The sequence below is a fragment of the Tinamus guttatus genome, unplaced genomic scaffold, assembly GCF_059628265.1.
Source record: "Tinamus guttatus ecotype Peru unplaced genomic scaffold, ASM5962826v1 Tinamus_guttatus_pri_ptg000163l, whole genome shotgun sequence".
Taxonomy (NCBI): domain Eukaryota; kingdom Metazoa; phylum Chordata; class Aves; order Tinamiformes; family Tinamidae; genus Tinamus; species Tinamus guttatus.
In genome coordinates, this window is record NW_028288697.1 from 454,703 (window position 1) to 479,442 (window position 24,740).

The 24,740-nt window shown below is 43.3% G+C and overlaps 1 protein-coding gene across 2 annotated transcripts in view; it reads left to right on the plus strand.

The window, feature by feature from the left end:
* Nucleotides 1-424: 424 nt before the first annotated feature.
* The window catches only part of USP4 (ubiquitin specific peptidase 4), a 35,060-nt gene continuing 10,744 nt past the window's right edge, over nt 425-24,740 (plus strand). Inside the window, exons 1-13 of one of the 2 annotated variants that reach the window (XM_088522766.1) lie at nt 425-579; nt 680-807; nt 1,833-1,963; nt 5,997-6,123; nt 7,051-7,196; nt 7,487-7,548; nt 13,555-13,698; nt 14,286-14,403; nt 16,045-16,218; nt 17,818-17,976; nt 18,387-18,611; nt 19,277-19,360; nt 19,828-19,922. In XM_088522766.1, coding sequence (XP_088378892.1) covers nt 425-579; nt 680-807; nt 1,833-1,963; nt 5,997-6,123; nt 7,051-7,196; nt 7,487-7,548; nt 13,555-13,698; nt 14,286-14,403; nt 16,045-16,218; nt 17,818-17,976; nt 18,387-18,611; nt 19,277-19,360; nt 19,828-19,922 — 1,748 coding nt within the window. The remainder of the gene's footprint in view (nt 580-679; nt 808-1,832; nt 1,964-5,996; nt 6,124-7,050; nt 7,197-7,486; nt 7,549-13,554; nt 13,699-14,285; nt 14,404-16,044; nt 16,219-17,817; nt 17,977-18,386; nt 18,612-19,276; nt 19,361-19,827; nt 19,923-24,740) is intronic. The other variant, XM_088522768.1, reaches the window with a different exon arrangement.

The following is a 24,740-nucleotide window of genomic DNA, read 5'->3' on the forward strand; positions in this document are numbered from 1 at the left end:
CAGAGGCAGGTCCACCTTGGTGCAAGGTGGGCCTCAAGTTTCATGTGTGGGGGGAGATACACAGGGTGCCTGAGAGCTCCTGGGCCCCGAAGGGTTTTAGCATCGCTCTGAGGTCTCCAGACACTTTCGGGCTCCTTTCATGGTGGCCTCCCGACATGGAAGAGATGAGAGAAGCCAGTCCCCAAGGCGAGATGCTGCCCATGGGGCGAGGGACAGGAGCCTGGTGGACAGTTACAGGGCCATTCGGCGGCGGCGACGACACCCCAGGAGCGCCACATGAGCGGCCATTGTCCCCACGGGCTCCCCCAGGCCCCGCCACCAAGATGGCGCCGCGCACCCCGCCCCGCCCCTCCCGGTGGCAGCGCGGGAGGAGGGGGCCCTGTGCGAGCGCAACCCCCCCCCGGGCCGGCCCGGTGCGCTGCGCATGCGCGCGCGAGCGGACGTCCGCCCGCGGCGGGGCTCGCGCGGCGACATGGCGGCGGCGGCGGCGGGCGGCGGTGCGGCGCCCCCCGAGCCGGCCGTGCAGCGCGCCGAGCTGGGGCCGCTGCTCGCCCTGGCCCTGCGGCCGGGGGAGTCCTGGTGAGCGCGGGGGGCGGCCCTGCCCCTGCGTTCCCCCCCGCCGGCGCCTCGCGCGGGCGGCGGGGCCGGCGGGCCGTTGCTGAGGGTGCGCGTGTTGCAGGTACCTGGTGGACAGCCGCTGGTTCAAGCAGTGGAAGAAGTACGTGGGCTTCGACAGCTGGGACATGTTCGGCGTGGGCGAGCCCAGCCTCTTCCCCGGGCCCGTCGACAACTCGGGGCTCTTCAGCGGTGAGTCCGGGCCCTCGCAGAAGGCTAGGGGGGCCTGCGGCCTCTAGTGCCTCAGGGTGCCCGGGGCACCCCGAGACCCCGGTGAGAGGCTTTCCCGTGTCCTTAGAAAGCCTTTTTCCGAAGTGCCGCTTTCACGTCTATAATAACCACGCGTTCTGAGGGGCTGCAAGCAGCTGTGTTAGAGGTTGGGAGCAGGGAGGCTGGCGAGGCTCCCGCTTGCCCTTGGCATCGCCTGGAGAGCGTCGTTATCCGTGTCTCAGCTCTTTTGTTTTTTTCCCTTGTCTTAGCTAATTTTATTTATTTCATCGGGATATCTTTGTGGTAGCAGATAACTGTTCCTATGTAGATTTTAGTGACTTGAACAAAAATCTGTGTGTGAAATAACTGAGTGTTCAGTAGTTAAAAGTGAGCGTGGAGTTGTGAGGTATCTGGCTTCCCCTCTCCTGGTTTCTGTGATTGTATGTAATCCATATAGTTATTTTCTCTATATTTAATGCTATTTTTCCCTTAAAATTATAAGAAATACCATGATCTTGTTGGTGTTTTTACTGCTAGTGACAGATTATTAATAGAGTGTTGGGCAGGTTTTCCATAAAGGGATGTTTGCCCACAACCTAGGTATAATCCAGGGCGTCCAGGGCGTCCCGGCCACAGGAGTCAGAAGACACCCATCCCATGTGCTTTGATTTCCTAAAAGCAGTGTAGATGGTGCTTCATGAGGGAGAAGAACATTTTGTGCTCCCTTTAGGTGTTGTTCAGAATTTGCTGTGTGACAGAGACTTCAGGGTCTTTCCTGAGGCATCATCACAAAGTGCTTCTGTTCATATAGTGCTTCTCTTCTACAAATTTTTGCAATGATTCCCTAATAAATACTAGAAATGCAATTACATGTCTGTTTTCTACAGCTTTAAAGCATCTTAATTTATCTCTAGTACAATTTATAGACATAAGATCTATACATTGAATGTCTTAAATGCCAGTATTTTGTGAAAGAACTGTCTCATCTCATGCTCTCTTCCTTTCAGATCCAGAAACACAGATTTTAAAAGAGCATCTCATTGATGAACTAGATTACGTATTGGTTCCCACTGAAGCCTGGAACAAATTGGTAACCTGGTATGGTTGCATAGATGGACAGGAGCCTATTGTAAGAAAAGTGAGTATGGGCAAACCAACTTCTCTTCTGCTTTCATGTTTTCACCTCTGCAAAATTTCAAAGGCTGTTTCTTGTGCTGGTTATGGGTTAGGATAGGATGCATAGCATCTCTCTAGAGATGATAGGATGAGCTGCATTTGCCATATCTGAAAAAAGATGACTTTCTAATATTACAATTAAAAATGGGGAGAGCTGTGAACCTTGCTTTAGGGACCACTTTGCACTAATTGCTGTTAGAACCAGTGCAGTGTCAGTGCAGTGTGTTCTTGTTGCATGGACCAACCTCAGTGTTATTGAAAAATGCAAGTTGTTATGTCAAGCAGATGAGTCTTTCTGGACAGAGGGCAACATTGGAGTAAATTTCCAGATGGTTTACAAATTTCCTGTGGTGATTTCTGGTCTTTATTTTCTCTTCCAAAATTCTGTGATTCTAAAATCTGAAGATTTGGGACACATTTTTGTTTTTAATCTCAACGTTTGTAAGATGCTCTTTCTCTTCTGAGAAAGTGAAATTCACAGCTGCTATTTTTTCAAATCCCCTGTCAAGCATTTGATGTACTGGGTATGTTTTCTGTTTTTATTTTAGTCATTATTTTTTATGCTGGTTTAATTGAGCAGTGCCAGTCTATGGGATGCACAGACTAATCACTGTGCAGGGAGAAGTGTTAAGATAACATACAGAATTAATACTGCTCAAGTTGTGTTTTCTTACAGCAAGTGCTGTTTCAACGTATGCAAAATCCAGGGAAGCGTGGCCCCAGAACTGTAGGAGGAAATAAAATTCCTCCCTTACAAACCCACCCATGCTGATCACTGATGCTGAAATGTTGTCATTTAGTGAGGGTCAGAAATTGCACCTAACAAGGAACGCTGACATCTTCAGACAGCTTGAATGATGGCAATTTCTCTCTTTATCCCATGCTCGCTCTTTTGAATATTGATAAAACTCCCATATGAGTTAACCAGAAGCGAGGGATTGCAGGTGGAAATGAGTTGCAGCTTGTGAAGGCAACGATTGTGGTGTTGATAAAAACAGTATAGTTTTTCTATTCCTCCTGAATTATTTGAGAGAAACGCCAGAACTACCACTGAACCCTGACCCTCTAAGTAAGGACAGTAGCTTTCTTTCATGAACTGGCAACCTATTTTCACAAAACCAGAGGTAACTTTCTATAGTTCCTAAAAAAAATATTCAGAAGTTGGACAACAATTCTGAAAGTTACTGGGGAATAAATGGGTGATGGACTTCATTGCAGAGCCGCCCTATCTTTGGCTGTCAGATTCAAGTATTCAATACCCTAATTGTAGGCAGGAGGGTTTACATCTAATGCTGGGTTTGGAGTCAGGTGATGCTGAGTTGTTATGGTCCAATTAAATTTTTTTATGTTTTGAATTGCCAGGAGAGTGTCAGTGTTTGATGTTAACCTGGTGACAGAAGTGGATTTTGGCATAAAAATAGAACACAGAGCAGAAAGATTGTAGGGATGACAACTATTGCAGTGGGGAAATGACAGAAAAAATCAAACAATAAGCTTGTAGATGAGTAAACAGCCTCAAGCCACCTTCCTGTATCTGAACGTGGTCAGTATCTTCTGGCAGGATTCTCTGGATAGCATTTAAAATGATGTATTTAGACCATTAAAGGATTGTTAGTTTAATCCTTTCCTCAAACAGCATCAATTACAATTCATGCATGGGAGTATCTGTAGAAGTGGGATTTGGGAAGAAACTCCCTAGGCTCCAGCTGACCACGGACAAGTAAGTGGGAATTGGGTTTGTCTGCAGCGCAGGAGCTCTGGTGCTATTTTGTCGTGTGTTCTGAGTCTTCTGGCAGATCCTAACAGAAAGTGTGTTAATGTGCAAAATTTAAAACAGTAGACTTGAATGTCCGGTGTATCCAACTTGCTACACAGCAGGATGATCTGAGTTTCACTTTGGCAGACTTTGTACAGAGAACAAGTTAGCTGTTCAGTTACTTTTAAAAGATACCTGCAGGCTGTTAGGACAGATAAATGGAAAGAAGAAACTCTAACAGAAATGCCGATTCGATCAGAAATTTCTTGCAGGAAGTAGTTCTGCTTCTGACTACAGTTCTCGTCTATTCGTTCTTAACGCTAGTGACAGAGAAAGGAAAACCCTGTTTTCTAAAATTACTCCCGAAAAAGAAGTTGAAAGCTCTTGAATTGGTTCCTTTTATTTGATTCTGTTTTTTATTTCCCTGTCCAGAAGTTGTTTAAACAGATTTTTTTCCATTCCCATTGAAACAGTAACGTACTGAAGATCTTTCCAAACATATATGTTATATTTCTGTCTTAAAAGCAAATCTAACACAAGCCTATCAAAGCTCAGAATGGAAGTATTTTATCCCCAGACTCACAGTGAGTCGTATTTCTATTTTTCACTCTTTTTCTAAAGCTAAATAAAGCTTACTTTCTGTAAGTAGCCAGTCTGGTAGCATACAAAGGAGCTGTTCCTTTCAAAAATATGTGCCTGCTTGTTGAAATATGTGAAATTTTGTATGATGGGCTTGTACTGACAGTCCATTTTTTATTTGTATTTTGTCAAGTGAGACTTCCTCTGCCTGTTTGCACAGTGCCTGCAGCTGGTGAGATTGTTCAGCCCAGCTTCCACTTCTGCTATGTAATTCTTTTGCTTTGCCCACTCATGTCCATAAGGCCTTGATCTGTGTTTCGCTGACTTTATAACTGCAAATAACTCAGGTTTGTTTTACAGGCTAATTTTTAAAGCATCTGTTGCTAAATTGGTAAGAAGCTAATACACTTCAGCACCTCGGAAACAATGTTGGGTATTTTTGCCAGTACAGTCCTAAACAGCCTACACCCTGTCTTTATTTATATATTTTAAAATTTTGTTTATTTTTTTTAAAGAACGTGGTGTTGCCTCAGTATTGCAGAAGGCTTTGGGCTTGTTCTGTGGTTTGCCTCAAGGATGAAAGGAGGAGGTGCGATCGTGGTATTTAAATTAATAAAATTACAGGTTTAAAGATAATTCACCCATATCTAAACATGTAATTTTAAGTCATTACCAAGGTGGAATCTCGATGAGAGAACCATGGAATGAAATGGGTGCAACAGTTTTGAAACTAGAATAGCTTAGGAGTGTGCAGGTATTAGCTGTAAACTTGACCCAGGGTAGAGATGGTGGGTGTTTGAGCACAGAGGAGCTCTGATGTCCCTTGTTGTTTCCACCACGGTGCCGAGGTGTCACTGTAGGAGATGTTGTATGTTGTGCAGCTGCATTGCTTTTGTCCCATTGCACCAATATCATCCTGTAAATGGCCTCTGAAACGTGGTGTAATGTGACTCAAGGTCTGCAACTGAAAAATGGCATCTAGCTTCCGTTGTTTTTTAAAATATCTGGAAGCTAATGGGATGGGCATGTGCACCCATTGGAGTAGTCTCTCAAATGTGCATGTGATTTAAAAAATGGCTCCAAGCTACAGCAGGTTTGTCAAAGGAAATTCTGCCACATTAGTTTGCCTTTGCAGAGAGAGAAGAGCGAGGCCCCTCCTGTATAGTGTACAGGAAAATAATGCTTTGTTTTATGGGCTCTTTTCTAAGAGAAGGAATTTTGTTCCAAAACTCCAGGCCTTTTTTTTTTTTTTTTTTTTTTTTTTACATAAACCTTAACTAAAGGCTAGATGTAAAAGGTAAACACTTCAGAAGACTCTGGTTGTTTGACTAAATTATTATTATTTTTTTTTTTTACCTGTTATTAGTTGACAATTTAGCAATGATGCTAGACTTCTGGAGATTTCTAGCAGGTAAGAAGGACAGTGAGATTTCTTTACTTAAAAAAAAAAATAAATAATTGATCGGTATTTTCTCTGGCAGAGAGACTGTGGCCTTGATCTGGACTTCGAAGCCAGTCAGTGTTCACTTCAAGATTTGGCTTACCACACTCTTAACAGACATAAAACACTAAATCAAACGTAGCTTATTCAGACCTACTCAGTAAATGATTTTTGCTTGCTTGCGTTGTTTGGCTTGCCTGAGCTGTTTTTTGCTTACAGGTAGTGGAATATGGTCTGTTTGTGAAGCATTGTAAGGTTGAAGTTTATCTTCTGGAGTTGAAGCTTTGTGAGAACAGCAATCCCGATAATGTGGTGAGCTGCCACTTCAGTAAAGCAGATACTATTGGTAAGTATCTCACTGATATCTTGAGGGACATAGGAACAAACCTTTCTGTTTTGGCCGTTAGAAGAAAGAGATTGATGCCCTGGAGCAAGTCAAGTGGAGACTAGAAAATCCATGAGGGAGCAGCTGAACATCTGAACTGGAGGGCCCAGAGGAACGGAGAAACCTCTGTCCTCAGAGGTTTTAAAGACCCAACTGGATAAGGCCCTAACCAGGCTGGTCCAAATTTAGTGTTGACCCTGCTTTGAGTTGGCTGCACTACAGGCTTCCAGAGATTCCCTCTAGCTGCAGTGATTCTACTATGTAATGCAGCGAGTCAAGGTTAAGAGCATAAAGCAGCTTGTGGCTAACTTGTCTTTGAGAAACATCCATGTTATTCCTGTGTAAAGCAGTTCTAGTTCCGGTTCTCCTCTTGCCTCCTTCTTCCTTGTGTGTGAATATTTTAGCCATTTTATTAACAGCTCTTCCTGTGCAACTATTCTTGCTGGAATTCGACATCTTTCTCCGTGTCATTCCTTGTATTTTTCTGTTTATAAATGCTGAATGTCAGCTATGATGCTGTCATAAAGATTCTTCTTTCACTTTGCTGGTGTATGTGAGTGTAAACACTTCATGCTTGAACCTGTATTTTCAAATAATAAATTTTTTCACAGAAGTTGACCTTTGGGCAGAAACTTCTCAATGGGACCCATTACTGGATTGAGCCTCTGACCTCAGTGTGTATGACTGAAAATATAAATTTTTGACTTTTATTTAGTTTCAGACTAAACAACTGAAAATTTAGATTGGCATTTGTCGCTTCTTTGATATATTTTCTACCCAAAGGTGTTGCAGGAGCAAGGATGTACCTCCTTGCTGAGAGTCTGGCTTTCTCAAAAGCACTCACGTCTCAGAAGTTCTGTTTTTGTTTCACCTTCTCCCCTCTAACAGCTACCATTGAGAAAGAAATGAGAAAATTATTTAATATCCCGTCTGAAAAGGAAACTAGGTTATGGAACAGGTATATGAGTAACGCTTACGAGCAGCTCAGCAAGCTGGATAGTACTGTGCAAGATGCAGGGCTCTATCAGGGTCAGGTAAGGGGCTTTTTATTTATTTTTTTAATGATCACGTTAAATGATGACAGTGTACACTGATATGCTCTGCAGTTCAGTTTGTGTTTTCTTGGGCAATGTTTTATCTGAAGACTGTTGGATTTTAGATTCTCATTTAATTCTCTAATACAAAATTGTATTCTCTAATGTTAAATCTGTTTAATTCCCCATTATGTATTTAGAGCAGACTTGAGGAAGGGATTGTTAATGATTTTGCAGTGTTTATGTACAGAATTGCATTTATCTGTTACTTCTTCATGAACTCTTTTCAGATTGTTCTAATAGAAGTGAAGAACGAAGACGGAACGTGGCCCAGGCAGTCTCTTCTGGCAAAGTAAGCACATGTGAATGGGTTCCTCTGTGTTGCTCAGCTTGCTTGTTTTAGTGACAGTTTGTTCTCTGTGAAAGCCTGATTGTCTCTCTCCATGATGGGTGTGTGTCTTGTGGGTATTTTGAAGGGGGAAATAAAAGCTTGAATGTAAATATTCTGCAGTTGTTCTGCTGCCAGTTTCTTGTTTTAGCAACCTTCTACTGTTTTAAAGCCTGTTTCCAGTAGGCAGCGTAAGGATTAAATAGCTTACGTTTGTGCAGTGCTTAGGAGACAAGCAAAGTGCTATTTATATCTAGCTAGCCTGCTTGAAAACCTGCTTCTGGGAACTGCACAGCCAAATAAAAGCTTATTTCCTGCTACTGTGTAACAGAAAGGGTGTTGAAATACGTAGCCAAAGCCTCTAGAAGTGAGTGCAGCTTGAGTTTTGGTGGTTTCTCCTTAAAAAATAGCTAGATTTCCTCCCCTACGTGCCAAAAATGCAATCGGAAGTTTGTAGATATTGACACAGCTCTTGGTTGTCTCTTCTCTAATTTGAAGAAATAAGCGGTGAAATGGAGGCTTGGTGAAATATTGCGTGATGTAGAAAGAAGGTTGTAGAAAACCCTCTTGTATCCACTTCCTTGCTGCAGAAAGAAAGGTACAATGTAACTGAGCTAATCAGACTCAGTACTGCTGCAGAACCTGTGCATATGTCAAATAAAATCAATGTATGAAACTCGCTGCCCAGAGAACTTGGTGAGATGAAGCTGTTACTAGCATAAGATTTGAGGTCTGGCTCAGAATTGGATTGTCAGCAGCACCTATTCTAAGATGATCTTCTACCTTTGAGATCTGCTTTGAGATGGGTCATGAGAATGTCCCTAGGCTTGCCATGAGCTTTCTGTAAGAGTGCAGCGTGAAAAATGTGTGAATAATGATTATGTAGAAAGGAACCCTGTACCTTTCCCGAACGTCAGTTGTCTTCATTTTGGGTAGCTAATCTGATATGTAAGCATATGTATCCCTAGTGATATTGGGAACGGTTAACAGTGTGTATTTTAATATTTTCTTATTCAGTAGGGTTTTTATTATAATGCAGAACTCATGAAATTGTTTGACTAGATGGTTATCTCCTGCTGATGGTGGTGGAGAAAATGGTAACAAGTTGTAACGGTGGGATTGCCTATTCCTTTGTTCTTTATTCTGACTATTTACTTTTCTGTTAGTTAAAGAAACTAAGCCTGTATTTTCTACGTAATTCATTTTCCTTACTCAGGTAGGGGCATTGGTTTAGAAATTACATTCTCTGGCAGTCGTGGCCCATGTTTAGTCTTGTGGTTTAAATGCATAATATCTGTTTGCTCAAAAAAGCCTTTGGAAAGATAAAGAGAGAAAGTAGTTGCTGGCCAGATGGCTTCCCTCTGCTCTTTCGGTCCTGACACTGCTGTGTGCTGATCAGCCTGCAAACTGCCCATCAAGTGATAAAGGCCTCTCTTTATGGCCAGGATAAAGTTACTTTCAAAGAAAATAATATACTTTGTCTTTAGGTCAGCCCAGTCTCTCTTGGGATAACTTTATGCCATTGTACACCCAACTCAGCTGGGTTATGTAAGACTTTTCCTGGGCAGTTGAGTCTGTATTTGCATTTAATAAATGGTCTCAGGGAATTTTTCACCTGCTGTTTGCTGCTCCCTCCATTGCCTGTCTTCACTCCCTATCAAGCAGCAATGGTCTGGGCTGGCATTCTAGACTAGATCATTCATTAGTGGAGGTTAACGAAGCTCTTCTGCTTTTCAAGAGTTGTTTCACAGAGCTTTTACCTATTCGTAAGGGACCTAAAATGTAGCTTGATATTCTTTACCTATTTTTGTTACTCAATCTATTCTTGGTGCGTAGGTTAAATTTAACTTATTTCCTGAGTCATTGGCAGTCTTCCACACTAATCCATTTGTAACTGTCTATCCTCGTCTTTTCACTTTAGTTGTAATCTGTTCTGAAGTTTATTTGGTCTCCTTCCCTCATATTAACGTGTAGATACGGAGTACTTTGTGGTCGTAGTTTGGCTCAGTTACCCAGGGGTAACTGACATCAAGTAAATTAAGTTGGTGAGAAAGGAAGAGGGAGAGAAAAATAGGAAAAGGGAAGGTACCAGGGAGTTTGTGCATCTTATAAATTACGTGCACTGATGAGGTGCTTGCAGTTGCAATATTCTGTAGTAAAGAAGGTTCCTGTCTGTAGGAACTAACTGATGCTTCCAGGAAGCAAAAGGTCTTGTAGGAAGTCAACTGGGAACCATCTCAACAGGATGGCTGGGAAGGCCAACCAAGGCTGGCACCATGGAAACCTCTTCTGCTGCCTGTGGAGCTAAGCAAATCTGCACCACTCGTAGGTGCTATGTCTCCTAAATGTGTGTGGGTTCTGCAGGATGGAGCCCCTCCTTCTTCATCCAATAGCAGCAGGAGCCGTGAATGCTCTGTGTTGGAGAGTGGTTTGGAGCAGCATGTGTAGGGCTCAGCTGAATTAACTCTAATTTTTAATCCAATTCAATGCAAATTGAACCTTCAGTTCAGTATTCCCAGTATTCTGCTTTCCCTTCAGTATTCTGTTTCTCAGCTGGAGAAAATACTGTTTAGCCAGGGCCGTGGAGATGATATCTGGAGGTTTTTCTTTGGTGTACCTCACTAATATTAATAGCTTAGGGGAAAACTCTTCTCTATTTAGACTTTTAGTGGTGTAAACAGGATGGGAAATAGTCATCTGCAGCCAAGAGAAGGAATGCTGAGCATCGGTGCAAAGCGAGCCCTTGGAAAAGTGGGAGCTGAGGTTTTATTTGCTCCGTGCATGCGCGGAAGGTGACTGTGAGGTGTGCGGGTTCGCTCTGTGGTCTCCCCCAGCACGAGCTGCTTGTCAGAGGCTCTGGCTTCTTCTAGGAGAGCTGCTTTTCTATGCACTTGACCCCTGATGGAAGGATTTCAAAATTGTCAATAACTCTCTACAACTTGTTCCTTTTTTAGATTTTTATTTACAAGTTTCTGCAAAATATGAGCCTGAACTCTGCTAGCTCAGCATTTGCCCCATCACATGGTCTGTAGCCTGCATATCATTTTCTTAGTACAAATGAGTAAGCAATCAGGCTAGACTTACCAAAACAGCACTTGTCCATCAGGTATTGCATGATAAAAATGGAAATTTTGCTGACATAATTCCTATCTTACCAACTGTTGTCTGCCTTGTCAGTATGGAGTCGCAAACAATCTTTCTGGTTCTTGAAGTCACTACTTTTTGCTGTTTCTCTTCGTGATATTACACTCACTGGTAGCTTTGTGCACTCATCACAGTGGACTTCTTTCTTCCTGGTACTATTTTGTGGTGAAAGTGTTAAGCTGTCAATCAGAAGCTTTGCCTCAACTGATTTATCTTGATTTAGGCATCTGTTCAATTTGATACAATATTTCAGTGATATGAAACTTTTAACTGTGTGACAAGAGGTAAGACATCTGTGATCAATGGGCAATTTTTAAAGACTTAATGCAATAACTGAATGCCCTTTCATGTTTGAAACTACCATCTCCTCCTCCTGGTCCCCCATGTCCTAGGGATTTCAGAGCACTCCTTCAGTGAATGAGGTTGGATTAATATAGACACATCTTTCTTTCCTGCCTTTAAGTTCTTGACTTTGCACCTGACATCGTGATTTCTGAGTAGCATCATGTACATGGAATCTGTTGAGGCTGCTTTTGTGTAAGTTTTCTAAATGAAAATCCTTCGTGGTCTCTAGTTTGTCAGTTAAATATTAGTCCCAACTTTTCTTCCTTTGACGGAAGCTTTTAGCCCAAATATTTTGATGTTAAGGTGGGGTTTATATTAGTAGTTTAAAGGAAAATGGTTAATTCTGATGCACCAAAGATACCCTCAACTGAATTGGAAATACTTTTCCTTACCTCTCTTCTCCTGCCACTTGCCTTTTACAGTATTTCTTTCAAAGTGTACAGTTAAACATTTACTCCACTTGCCAACTGCATGGCCTCACTGTCTCCATGCCAGATTAATCACGTCATCTCGACCCTGCTCGTCTCCAGATTTCTCTCCGCTTTCCCTTTGGGTGGATCCCTGGAAGTTCATATGCTAAACCTTGCAGTTGCTGCTATTAATTGGCGAGCAGGTAACAGGGTGTATCAGTTAAGTATCGAGTTGTATACATGAGGGTCAAGAACTTCAGGCCCTGCGTGCTGGCCTCTTGGAGGACTGTGACTCCTGTGTCCTGGTTCACTCTCCTGATTGTGCCTTTATATAGAAGCCTGCAAGTGGAAACTGGATATCCACACTGCCAACCAAACGTGTGTTTCTTTTAGATGGAAAGCTCATTGATTCCTACCGACAAGAGGATTTTACCTGTGATTTGCTGGATTGACTATTGCTGGCCACTTCAAAACCACGATGGCAGATCTTCCCAGAAGAGGTGTTTTAGCTCAGGCAGGACTTGACTTGGGAGACAGTTTTGTGTAACCGGGAGGACTAATTCAGCAAGTTGTATCCTCAAACCCCTGCCATTATTGATTTTTCAGATTTCTCAACTTATGTGTGGCTATACAAATCCTTTCTTCGCTGTTTTTCATTCGCGTGTGGAGACAACATTTCTGTTGCTGCAGGTGTTCATCCCTTCTGGACATGTAGCACCTTTCTTGGGCCATGGTAGCACCAAAACGGAAGCCACAGGAGATTGGGCTCTTCCACTCCAGTGTCTGTTACATCCCTAAGCAGCAAATGAAGCAGACTGAGAATAGGTTTGATAGTAGCCTAAAGGAGGTTACTAAAGTCAAAGGAGAAAAAGTGTTTGCCTATGCCTGGAGCATGGAGCAGGTGCCTGAGGAGTTCCATTTCCAGTGCAGCTGAAGTCACAGTATGTGAGACTGCCTTGGAGAGGAGAATGGCTTCTGACAAAAGTTGATGTGTTCCCCTGGAACAGAAATCCTTTGTGGCCACCAGGGATAGATCTTTGACATCCAGAACTTGTATCCTCACTTGCACATGCAAGAGAGGAAATATTGTGGAGTTGCAGCCTGCCTGGGTTTGCAAGGAGCTTTTGGAGATCGTCTAGTCCAAACCCCCTGTTCAAGCAGGGTCACCTGTAGCGCGTTGCACAGGATCTTGTTCACGTAGGTTATGAATATCTACAGAGGAGCTCCACCTGTCCCGGTGCCCCGTCACCCTCTCCGCGAAGTTCTTTCCTCATGTTCAGTCAGAATTTCTTGAGTTGCAGTTTGTGGCTGTTGGTGGGTACCCCTGAAAATAGTCTGGCCCCATCTGTCTTCCACCCTCCCCGCAGATATTTTATACACTGACAAGATCTGCTCTTAGTCTTCTCCTGTGCAGGCTAAACAGGCCCAATTCTCTTGGCCTTTCCTCCTAAGATATGTTCCAGTCCCACAGTCATCTTTGTGGCACTGTGTTGGTCTCCCTCCAGTAGCTTCATGTCTGCTGGGAGCCCAGAGCTGGACATGGTGTCCCAGCTGTGGCCTCAGCGGGGCTGGCTGGAGGAGAACGATCCCTCTGAGCTGCTGGCGACACTCTTCTAGTGCCACCCCGGAGGGCATTGACCTTCTTGGACTCAAGGGCACATTGCTGGTTCCTGTTCTGCTTCTGGAGTGATGGGCTGTGTTTTAAGTAGAAGAGACCTGCTTTGGTTGCCTTTTACCCAGAAAGTGTGGGTTTTTTCTTTTGCTTTTAGAATTGGGTATTTTTGCTTGCTTGCTTCAGGGTGATCTGTTCCTCCTTGGTTGCTTTACTTTTTCAGACTGAGATGCAGGTTTTGCTTTAAGCAAGAGCTGCTCCTCCTGCTTTTGATGCTTTTGCTAATTTTTCTGTGCCAGACAAGTCCTTGGAAACGTGACCACATAGATCAAAGTAGTAAATTTGGGGTGAACGAACTAACCTTAATGTGGCAAGTCCGTGGAGTTTTGAGGGGTTTGGGAAGAGGCTGAAACAACAAAAAAGGTCGTGGCACTGTTTCTACTTTTTCCTTTCTCCCAGATCAAGTACTGCAACTAGCAGAAACTTTACTACCTCCTCGAAATCATCAGCGAGTTCTTACTCCTCAGTGTCTGCCACTTCTGTCATTACTAACGGTGATAGCAGTAACTCCTATGGACTGAACAGCTCCCACCTGGGCAGGGGGTAAGAGTAGGAACGTTTCTTTGTTTCCCTCGGCCTTTCTGTGAATCTGCCTGCACATCCTTGCCTGCCTAGAGGAGTAAAATACTGCTTGTGCTCCCCTTGCATATGTGTTAGCAAACCAGCTTGGGAAGCATCCTCACTCTGCTTTTCCCTCCTTGCTTGGAAATGCGTATTCCAGAGCTTACTAACTAGTAGGGCATTGCCTGATGTTTGGTTTGGAAGGGGGTGGAGGCGAGAGGGAAAGGATTATCTTCCTGCCTTACTGGGTAGGGACAGTAAATCTCTCATTGGTTCTTCCAAAAGACCATATGGATACGCAGAGCAGGTGGTGCAGTAGGAGTGTGCTGTGTCCTTGGGCACGTGGGAAATCGGTGTGTTAGGAGGCATCGCCTAAAACCAGACTGCAGAGAGATGGACGTGACCCGAGATAGCACATGGCCTTCACACTCTTGGTATCCCATTGTAGCCACTATGGTGATGCATTTCATTAAGCAAAAAATATTTTGACTAGGGTTTGAGCTGATCTTAGAGGCTTAACTGATGCTGGCTCAACTCACTGCCGAGTACATTGTGTTGTCTTTCTCCAGGGGTTCTGGCTTCTCCTACAACTCCTACAACTGCAGAGACTCTGCTTCCCTGTCACAACCTGGACTTTGTGGGCTCAGCAACCTTGGCAATACCTGCTTCATGAATTCAGCCTTGCAGGTAAATTACAAATATTGGGAAGAGCAGCTCTTTGGAATGGAATACAAGAACAGTTGTACAGAAGGCAGAGATCCCAGTCCGTGAGCAGGGACTTGTTGCAGGAGGTTGTTTGCAAAGGAGCTCGGCACATGAGCAAATTTAAGCTGACTTTGACCTCAAGGTGGCACAAATGATATGCAGTGACTCTGCTCACCTTGGAATAGCTTCAAAAACCCGTTTCTAGAGCACTTCTCAAAACAGCTCCCATACTTTATGTGCATGGTATTCAGCATACCCCAAGAAACCTGGACGGATGCATCTTTTCAGGTTCACTATCACTTTATCACTTGTATCTTGGTAATCTTAGACCATATTATGCTTTATGGAACCTCACAGCTAAGAGTCAAAAATATTTTTCTTCATTTTGATAATCAAAGTAACTTAATCCAAACACATTTCAGTCTTAATTTTCCACTGAAATTATTCATGTTAAGGACAAATTAGGCTTTGCTTCCTTTACCATTAGGTTTTACCTTTCTAGGCTTTTGCCTTTTTAAATCCAAATGTATTCCTTTATTTATTGCTATTATTATTTTTTATTATTTTTGCAAATTCCTGAAAACCTGTATGGAGGTAACAATTTCCCAGTGGGAGACCAGCATCAAAGGACAGTGATACATAAGCACATGGATATGGAAGTCCTACGGAGTTCTGCCACTTCCCTGGCAAATGAGGTGCTAGGAATTAGTGTCTGGACCTTGATACAGGAGATGTCCAATGGGATGAAGACAACAAATCCCTGGTCAACCAGGCTGAAGTGGAAGAGGCTGAGAAGGGCAGACTAGATTTTTCCTGACTTGCTTCAGGCTTTTAGAAAGAGCCCAGATGTAATTAATATTTTTAATTCACTTTTTAATTTATTTTGCTTTTTCTTGAGTGTTTTTTTTTTTTCTCTTATGTCGTGGTCCCCCATGGAACTTGTAGTTAAGCTGTGGAACTTACTACCCCTGGAAGTTGACCTTATCCCCGGTGTTACCTGTGCCTCTGTCTTAGAGGCACATGCCTGGAGGCTGGAGAAGATGGAGGAAATGCCGCTTCCCCTCCCTTCCCCTTTGGTGCTTAAGCTCTGCTTTAGTATCTGATCGAGGCTACTGTGGGAAATTGAATTAGAAAAACAAACAGGCTGTAATTAAAGTTCAGGGTTTTTTTTTGTTGTTGTTGTTTTTTGAAGTCTACTTTTGCCTAAGCAAGGAAAATACCATCTACTGATGCATGTTAATGCAGGTAGGTACAGTATTAAAAACGAGATAAGATAAAATGATGCCACACAGGGAAGACTTGCAGTTTTTCCTGTCAGTGTAGGTAGCATCCAAAGATTTTTCTTCTTTGTTTTTATAAATGGAATTTGACTGCTGCACACTGTGCTTTTGTTCTTTTTTGTTTGTTTTGTTGCCTTTTTAAGAGTAACCATACTATGAATTGCAGTTGTTGCCTAGGCTGCATGTATATATTTAAATATATAACTGGATTCTCAAATTTTGTTCCGCTAGACTTGTTATTAATTTACTCTCTGCTCTGATGTGCATGTTGGGTTTGTTATCTCATCATCAAGCAGTTTTATTATCCTGTGCAATAAATTCACATTCCTTAATGCTCTTTCAGTGTCTAAGCAATACCCCGCCTCTGACCGACTATTTCCTGGAAGATAGATATGAAGCTGAAATAAATCAGGACAATCCTCTGGGGATGAGAGGCGAAATTGCAGAAGCCTACGCAGAGCTCATTAAACAGATCTGGTCTGGGAGACAGTCCCATGTGGCCCCACGTATTTTTAAAGTAAGTACTCGATGTCCTAGTAGCATAGGTTTATGCCAGGAAACAAAACAAAAACAACGACAACAAACCCCCAGAAGAACAACTGACTGAATAGTATCCCATCCCAGAGTTGATTGCTGTTCCTAAGCACTATTCTGGCCTTTAGTGTGCATCTGAGGACCGTTGGCAGATGGATCAAAATTATCTTTATTAGGAAACTAGACAAGGCCAGGTGAATTTTTGGATGCAAACTCGACATCTTGTCAAACTTGTCGAAAAGGTGAGCGAGCTATGAATTCAAATGGAATCATAAAATGAAATGTGCATCTTTTTTCTAGCACATAAAACTTTAATTGTGCTTTTGTTTTAAGTATAATAAAGATGCACTGAAGCAGGTCGAAGCAGACGCGTTGGAAGAGTATTAAATCTTTGTTTCCCTCTTGCAATCTTGTAAAACGAGGAAGCAAACTTCTCAAAAATATGAAATAAGCAATGCCCACCTTACAGCTGCTTCTAGGGCTTTACTTGGTGTGATTGGAAGCTGAGAGAGGAGATGCTTCTCAGGCCTCCAGAGCAGGTCGTATGGGCTGCGAAAGTCCCTTCTCTAGGGCAACAAGATGTTCCCTAACATCTGCACTGTGGCATTGGTGACTTGTCATGCACCACTACTGAAATTGCTCTGTAAACCTCTGCTCAGAGGAATCATAGTGAACCTCAGCAAAAAAGTCTTAAAATGGAGTGTTTCTGCTCAAGTGGGATCAGTGTAGCATTTCATTTCTTAGGACAGCACTGCTCGTGTTGTTCTGCTAACGACCGGTGCTGCTCAGCGACAGCGTTAACTTTAATAAAACAGCCTTGCAGTTCGGGCTCTCTTGCAGTCCTCCCAAGCGGTTAACATGCACAGAGCATAGCTCCAGCAGCCTGTTGGACTCATCATGTTAGTGGAAAGATCACTTGAACCGATGAGTCCCTTCAATTAGTTGCTGTTTTTTCCTGTGGGATCCTTTCTGTTACTTTTCAGGAGCAAGAATATTTTAAGTGATGCTGTTGTGGGATGGCCCTCATTGCATGTAACAAGCCAAGCTGCATTTGGATGAGCTGTTGCTGACTGTCACAGCTCAGACAAATGTTACGCTTCTTAGGTTCACATTTCTATTTTTAGAGTAGCTCAAGGCTACTGAAACTGTTCTCAGTCTTAGTTTGAATCCTTTGTGGAAGATACTTGTGAACTAGCACATGTAGGTGGGCTGCGAGGCTCCAAACACTCCAAGTATCTTTTTTAGCAAGTCTGCACTGTGGTTACTGCAGGCCTTCTGGGAAAGCCCGAAGTACAAAACATTTGGTAGGTTTTTGTGGGGTGCTCATTTTCAGGTATCTAAACTGGGGGTTGTAACTTGGGTTGTGAGCATCACAGCACTAGATGCTTTCTTCCCTCTCAGCACTTTGGAAAAAGGAAGAATACTTGGGAGAACCACCGTGACATCCTCAGTGGCCACTACTAGTGTCTAGTTACATAGTGTTGATCTCTGCAAAAGCCACCGTGTGACTGTTTTCCTTATTCCGTTGTCTTTTACACCCAGCTAATACCTACCTCCTCCTAACTCTTGCATCATGTTTTAGACACAGGTTGGCCGTTTTGCTCCTCAGTTTTCAGGATATCAGCAGCAAGATTCCCAGGAGCTCTTGGCTTTTCTTCTAGATGGCTTACATGAAGACTTGAATAGAGTGAAGAAGAAGCCCTACTTGGAGCTGAAGGATGCCAATGGCAGACCTGACTTGGTAGGGTGCTCTTTACTTGAGTACAGCCTTGGCTTCTAATGGGGTAGAACTGAGTTTTACTCACACTACCTGCCCTCTTCACTCCCCACGGGCCACCCAAACATCCTTCCTGCAAGACAGTGCACCTGGGAGGGGAGGCCCCTGCCACGCTTGGTGGCCTCTTTGGTTCTTCATGAGCCCTTACAGCACAGAGCTGTTGTAGGGCACGTTAGAGCAGAGAATCTCTCTTGCCCTGGTGTGCAGTGTCACTACTTGACACTACCATTCTAGTGTATGTTTGTGTATATGGCATTTCCATACATACGCACATCTGTCTCAAAAGAATCAGCTTTTGAGTTTTCCCTGGTCCCTGTTCTTACACTTCTACTGAAGTTTGTGAGAACAATATTGTTTTCTTTTCCTTTTTATAGGTGGTGGCAAAAGAGGCCTGGGAGAATCATAGACTGAGAAATGACTCTATCATTGTGGATATTTTTCATGGCCTTTTCAAGTCTACTCTTGTTTGTCCTAAATGCTCTAAGATTTCTGTGACGTTCGACCCCTTCTGTTATTTAACCCTCCCGTTGCCCTTGAGAAGAGATCGTCTCATGGAAGTTGCTCTGGTGTATGCAGACCCACAGCACAGACCTGTCCAGGTGAGGCACGCCTAGAATGTGAATCTCAGGCTCCTTCTCTTAGGTCTTGTTTCAAGGTTGAGGCTTTTCCAGTTATGTCACTAGCATTAATCTCTGGTTTGGGGAGAAACGGCAATATTTTTTAACGTATAACTAGGAATTGGGTGTATAAAATCAAGTGGCTTTGAAAAATCTCCGTCCATGAGGCTAGGATCATAAAGTGAAGGTTATTTATATGTTCCTATGCTGAACTTTCTCATGTGATATCCTGCTTCATGAAAGCAGTAATGTGGTGGCATAGTCATGTTTACCTCTGGTGCCCTGGGAAGTGTCAAGGTGAAACTTCTGTGAATGGCTAGGACCTTTCAGTGTCAAAAAGAAGTGATAAAACAGAATCCCTTTTGCAAAAAATTAAGAAAAAAAACAAACTCCAAGCAAAACAGCAACTTGATGGCTTTTAAAGCCAGCTCATTACCAAGGCTCACTTTGTTGGTTTGTTTTTTTCCTCCAGAGGGGCCTATAGCTAGGCAAATGCATACTTAAAATAACCTTGCGCTCGCCATGTGTGGTAAGGAAAGCACTCCTCTTGCCCTATGCCTATAAATTCAGGGCTTCCATTTGCTCATTTTCTCCCTAGCTTGCTTTTATTTTGCCTGCTGTAAACCTGATTTTGTTTTTGTTCCTAGTACCGAGTTGTGGTGCCGATGATGGGGGCTGTCTCAGACCTGTGTGAATCGCTCTCCAAACTGTCCGGGGTTCCTGCAGAAAATGTAAGGTTAAACACAACATAATCCCTGTGTTAAATGGGTGTGGTTTATGAAGCCTTTGGTTTGACTTTTAGGTGGGTGATAAGCACAAAATAATGGAATATTAGCAAAGCTATGAGTTTGAGTACTTCTCCTTAGTTGCATGAAAAACATCTCTAGTCATTTTGACACTTTTAAACCTTCTTGATGGGATTTGGGCTGTTTCTGTCAGGCTGACTGGCAAGTTTGGAGAATTTCATCTGTGCTTCTAACATCAACCTCTTGTTTGCCTTGCTTTTCTGATCCATTTTAATGAACAGAGCTGATCAGCTCCTGGTTGCCATTAAAGAAAACATCGTTGCTCTGTTCGGTGTGCTGAAAATTCTGCAAAAGAAGGAATAAGCAATAAACTCTTTGAATGTGAAGTTAGTTTGCCTAAGCTACCTAAACTCTTAGTGTAATCTCTTTGCAAATATCATTTGCTGTTCTAGATGGTGGTGACAGACGTGTATAATCATCGGTTCCACAAAATCTTCCAAATGGATGAAGGTTTAAATCATATCATGCCAAAAGACGACATTTTTGTGTGAGTAAAGTGAAAAGATACCATGGTGTGAAGAATGCTACAGAATGCTTGCTTTGGTTGCAGCATATAAAACATGAATCTCTCTCTTTTTTTCTTTTTTTCTTTTTTTTTTCCTTTTTTTTCCCCTCAAAACGCAGGCCTTGCTTTAGGCCCTTTCCACCACAGCTCCTATTCTTGTATCTTATGCCTCTATCTAGACTCTGTTTTGCAAGTGCAGAGGTGCTTTACATGTGTGTGTTCCAGTACTAAGGCAGCACCTCTCCTAGCAGCAGAGCAGCCTGTGCAAGTTCTGGTAGGTGTTTCCCTCACAGAAAGGAAGTCATGGCCTCTGGTGATGTGAATTGGGCTTTTTGTTCCATATTCACAAATAGGCTTGCATGAAGTTCCTAATGGAAGGCTAAAACCTGTATCTGGGCTGCAGCTGCACTTTCTCTCGTATTTTCAGGCAAGCTCAGGCTGGCTTTTCTTGTGCTGCAAATCAGCCCAAAGCCCTGGAGTTGGTTATTAGCGTAACGTGAGGTCTAAGCTGTTACACTCTGTGTCCTATGACATCCAGCCAGTTGTTATAGCACTGAGCTAACGGTGGCTCTGAATGGGTTTGGTTTTGTTGGACTCCTGAGTGGTGCTCCCGCTGCTTGCATGTCATTGGAAAGGACTGAGTAGACCTGCTTCAGCAGTTCCTAGAGGCTTAAGTTAAGGATTTGGTTGTGCTTGGTGTATGAGGTGGCTCGAGTAACCCACAAAAGCAGGAGAAAAACAAAAATGTTGCTCATCTACTGCAGCTGAAAAGCAGTATACTGCACCAATACTGCACCAAAAGTAACGTCGACTCTGGGAGTTAGTGAAGCAGGAACTTGGGAAGTCAAATCCAGACCTTTCGTAGTCCTCTGTTTCTCTTCTCCTGTGAGAATGTTCCAGTGTCCATATGTTGTTTCTATAAGGTTGTTCCCGTGTGAAGTCCTGCACAAGGAGGCTGTGGTGCTGGGCGGGCATTTCGCGTGCGTTGCTTGGTGCTTTGGGGTCATGCCAGCCATTGCAACCTCGTTGCTGAGATGTAGCACCTTGAGCTTCTGGCATGCTCTTGTAGCAGTTGATTTCTTTGACTGCAGGTAAGGTCGTGGCTGGGTAGGATGCTCTGGAAGGGTGTTCAGCTTCTTTGAAGACCATTTTGCCAGAATATTTCAAAGTCATTCTTATCAAATCCCTCTTCAAAGCTAGTAAATGTAGTAGAGGAAGAAGCATGATGTTCAGATGACCTTTCCTTGAGTGCGGCTTGCAAACACAGCACACACTCCCTCTGTTAGCAGAGGATTCTTCCTGTGACTTCTGTGAACATGGAACGCAGTAATTACAACAAAACCAAGATCCTTTCCACGGAAAGCTCTGAACAGCCGTGTCTGGACTGGCCCTGCTCCTGGAGGGGAAGTACTGAGCTGTGCTTCCATGTATATATTGTTGCAATCATCATTTTTCTATATTTCTAAGTGCAGATGGGGTGGTGCTGTGAATCTACCCACTGCACTGATCTGGGTTAAAAAGAACCCTGCAAGAACAGGGAGCAGGAATAAATTTCCGTAATCCTCCTCCCTTCCACGTAAGCCCCTCTGAGGTGGTGGGAGCAGCGTGAGGGCGAGAGCAGCAGCCGGGCCCTGGGGGATGTTGTGGGGACCCTTTGCTGATGCGGCCAAGAAGATCCTGTGCAAAGTTGTAATTTCTTAACACGAAAACATTGCTCTTTAGCTCTGTAAAGAGAGGCTCGTCTCAAACGTGGCTGAGAAACGTGTATTCAGAAAGAGGGCTGATGCATCATTACATTGATACTGATAACTAATCACGTGCGGGTTCTTAATAGATAAAAACAGGGTGACTTTAAGGGCTTGTGTTTGCTGAGATGGGTGTGAGAGGAGATTAGCAGTCCCTAGGTTTTGTGTTGAGATTGAAGGCAAGAAGCTGTGGTCAGAGTGGGTTTTGAGCTCCTTTCTGCAGCGCGGCCTGCATCATCCTTTGGTTTTTCTTGCCTTTTTGCTCTTTCTTGCTTGCAGAGCCTGAGCTGAGTAGGCCGTGAGAATACAGTGGCACCAGCAGAAATTTAGAACCACCTTTGGAAAAAAAAGGCTCAAAAATTAAGAGTTGCCATCTTCATTTGCTGTTCGTTGCTTTCAGCGTCTTCCTACTCTTGGTGGTTTGAAAATGTGCAGTCTTTTTAACGAACGTCCTGCATGTTTTTGGTATCTGCAATAAGAAATAATGGTTTTGTTTAGTTGTCTTTTTAACTTAGTGTATTTTTAACTTTTCCTATTTAGGAATCTCTGCTGGTCTGTGTGAATTAAGACTCATCAAACTGAAACCATCCCATGTTTTTATTTTTATTTTTTTTAAGCTTTCCAAACCTTAAATGGTAGGACTATAAGAATTACCAGCGTTGCATTTTGAGGGGATCGTTTTGTCTGTTTGGGCTTGGTATGTTGGTGCTAAAACGCTGCCATGCACCTGGAAAAGTAATATCACTTTATTTTTCATTCTGCTGGCTTCAAAAGCTGTTTCCTATTGAGAATTGACTCAATGCCTTGCAGTGCGTCTCTGCTTCCTCCTCCTTGCAGGAAAGATATTTTTAATACCTGCCAGAGGTAGCAGGGGCTCCAAGTCCTACGCTGATGGTAGCAGCCGTTGCACTGGCCCTTGTCCGTTTGAGCTACTGGGTTTTCTCTCAGATAACCTGTTAGAACAGTAGCACATGCAGCCGCACCTTGCAGCCGCTCCGTCTTCAGGGCCTGGACTTGCACTGAAACTGCCTGTTTTTTTTTGTGGACCTCTCCTCCAAGGCAGGGCAGCGGGGAGCAGCGCTCTCCTCCTCGTTGTGTTCCGTGTTTAAGCTGCTCCTTCCAACCTAACTGGTTTCACTCTTATTCCTCAATTTTCCCGTTTATTAGATTTTTAAGCACGGAAACACAGGCCATGCTTGTCTTGCGTGCTGGGTGAGGACCCGAAGCGTGCGGTCTTGCGCCTGGGTTGCGCCGATGTAATGCCAGAGCTGGAAAAGAAGCTGGATCCGGACACAGATCACCATTAAAACAAATATTTCATTATTTGGACCAGTCTAATGCGTTGCCCCACGCACGGTTGTACTGGCATAACCGAGGGGACAGTTCAGGAATGGGGACCAGGGCTTCTTGCAAGGCCTCTCTGGAAAAGGTGATGCTCAAGACGTGACGTGAGCATTATTATTCTGGCAGAAGTGATTCCTAGCAGTAGTAATGGGTCGGGGTTTATTGCCCTTTGGAAGACCCTCCGCAATGTGTCACAAAGAATCACGATTAGTTGAGAAATACTTAATTTCCTTGAAGTCACTGAAGAGGATCTAAGTGCTTGTGGAAGGGTATTTTTGTTCCTTAGGTTTCCGTAAAGGCTCCTCCTTTGGAGAAGGGAGGGGAAAGGTCCAGGTGCTCGGCATGTAGCTCTGCATCCATCTATGTATTCTGCAGTGTTCAGCTGGAGAGACTTCTCTGCCAGCCCCCACGGTATTGAGGGGTGCGTCCCTAGGTAAACTGTGCTGTGTATCACTGTCAGAAAGCAAACTACCTTTATATTAACAAAGGAGCTTAGCTGCTGTCTAAGGGACAATATTCCTGTTTTGTGGTTCGCACCTACAGTAGTGTCACTTGAAATTCACAGTTTAAAAACCCCTCCTGCTTCACAAATCTAAGCTAAAGCTATCAATAGTTAAGATAGAGTTAAGATGGTGCCCTAGTGTCACCAAAAAAACCTTAATTTGGTTGAGCTGAGAAGATAGGAATTGATTCAAGGAAGAAACTTGCTGGAAGCTGTTTGTCTACCATGTTTTCAGGGGGAAGAATAAAAATGCCAGTTTTTTATGGATAATTTAATTGCTTCATATAGTGAAATCAGTTTCTATTTATTTGCATAACGGAAAAGACAGATTTGTAATTTTTATCGGTGTTACAAATTGAATGGAAAAACAGCGTTTGTGGATATTGGCCCATAGGGCAGCAAGTCTCAGGAAGAGAAAGGAAAAAGGCTGGAAAAAGGGACCTGGAGAAAGATAACTGCTCTTCCTGGTATATGCTGCAGGTCACGTTCTCAGGTACCGACTGTTAACCTAGAAGTAATTCTGGAAGCATTTAAAATCCATGCATGAAATGCAACTTGTCGCATGACTGCAGAAGACCGTGGCCTCACTGCATTAAATAAGAAATGTCTTATTTAAAATCCTGTGTTCAAATTAACCCAAGATGCCTGAAGATATTGTCCAAGTCACTGAGTAAGACTCTTGGCCAATTCCTTTTTTGTTGCTTTCTGCAGCTTTTGGTCCCTCTTCTATCCAAACCACTGTTTGTTCTTTATGGCAGTGCCGGGTTCCAGAGCTCCTGGTTTTCAGTTGTAATGCTTCCATCTCATTTCTCTATTTTGAAATAAATGAGGTTAGATTGACAGTGTTGCTTTTACTGCCTAGAAAACAAAGCACAAATGAGTGAGCAATTCTAGTGTATATTTTAATTGGTACAGCATCTTCAGAAATGGGTTTCTTGTGCACTTTCCTCTTAACTTTGTATTTAAAACTTGCAAGCAGTTCAACAGGTTTATTTTGATTTTGATTTTTTTTGCTACGTTTCATCTCTTCTGCATGGCCTTGATTCCCTTTCTGCACTGGAGACTGATTGGATCGAATTGCTCTTTTTTCCAAATGCTTTTCTCAGCCTGGAGGCTGAGGCTGTCATCTCCAAGTTGGATGATTCTCCTCTACATGTGAAGTCGCTTGTTGAAGTATCCCTGAGGTTTCAGAGCCTTTTGATGACTTAA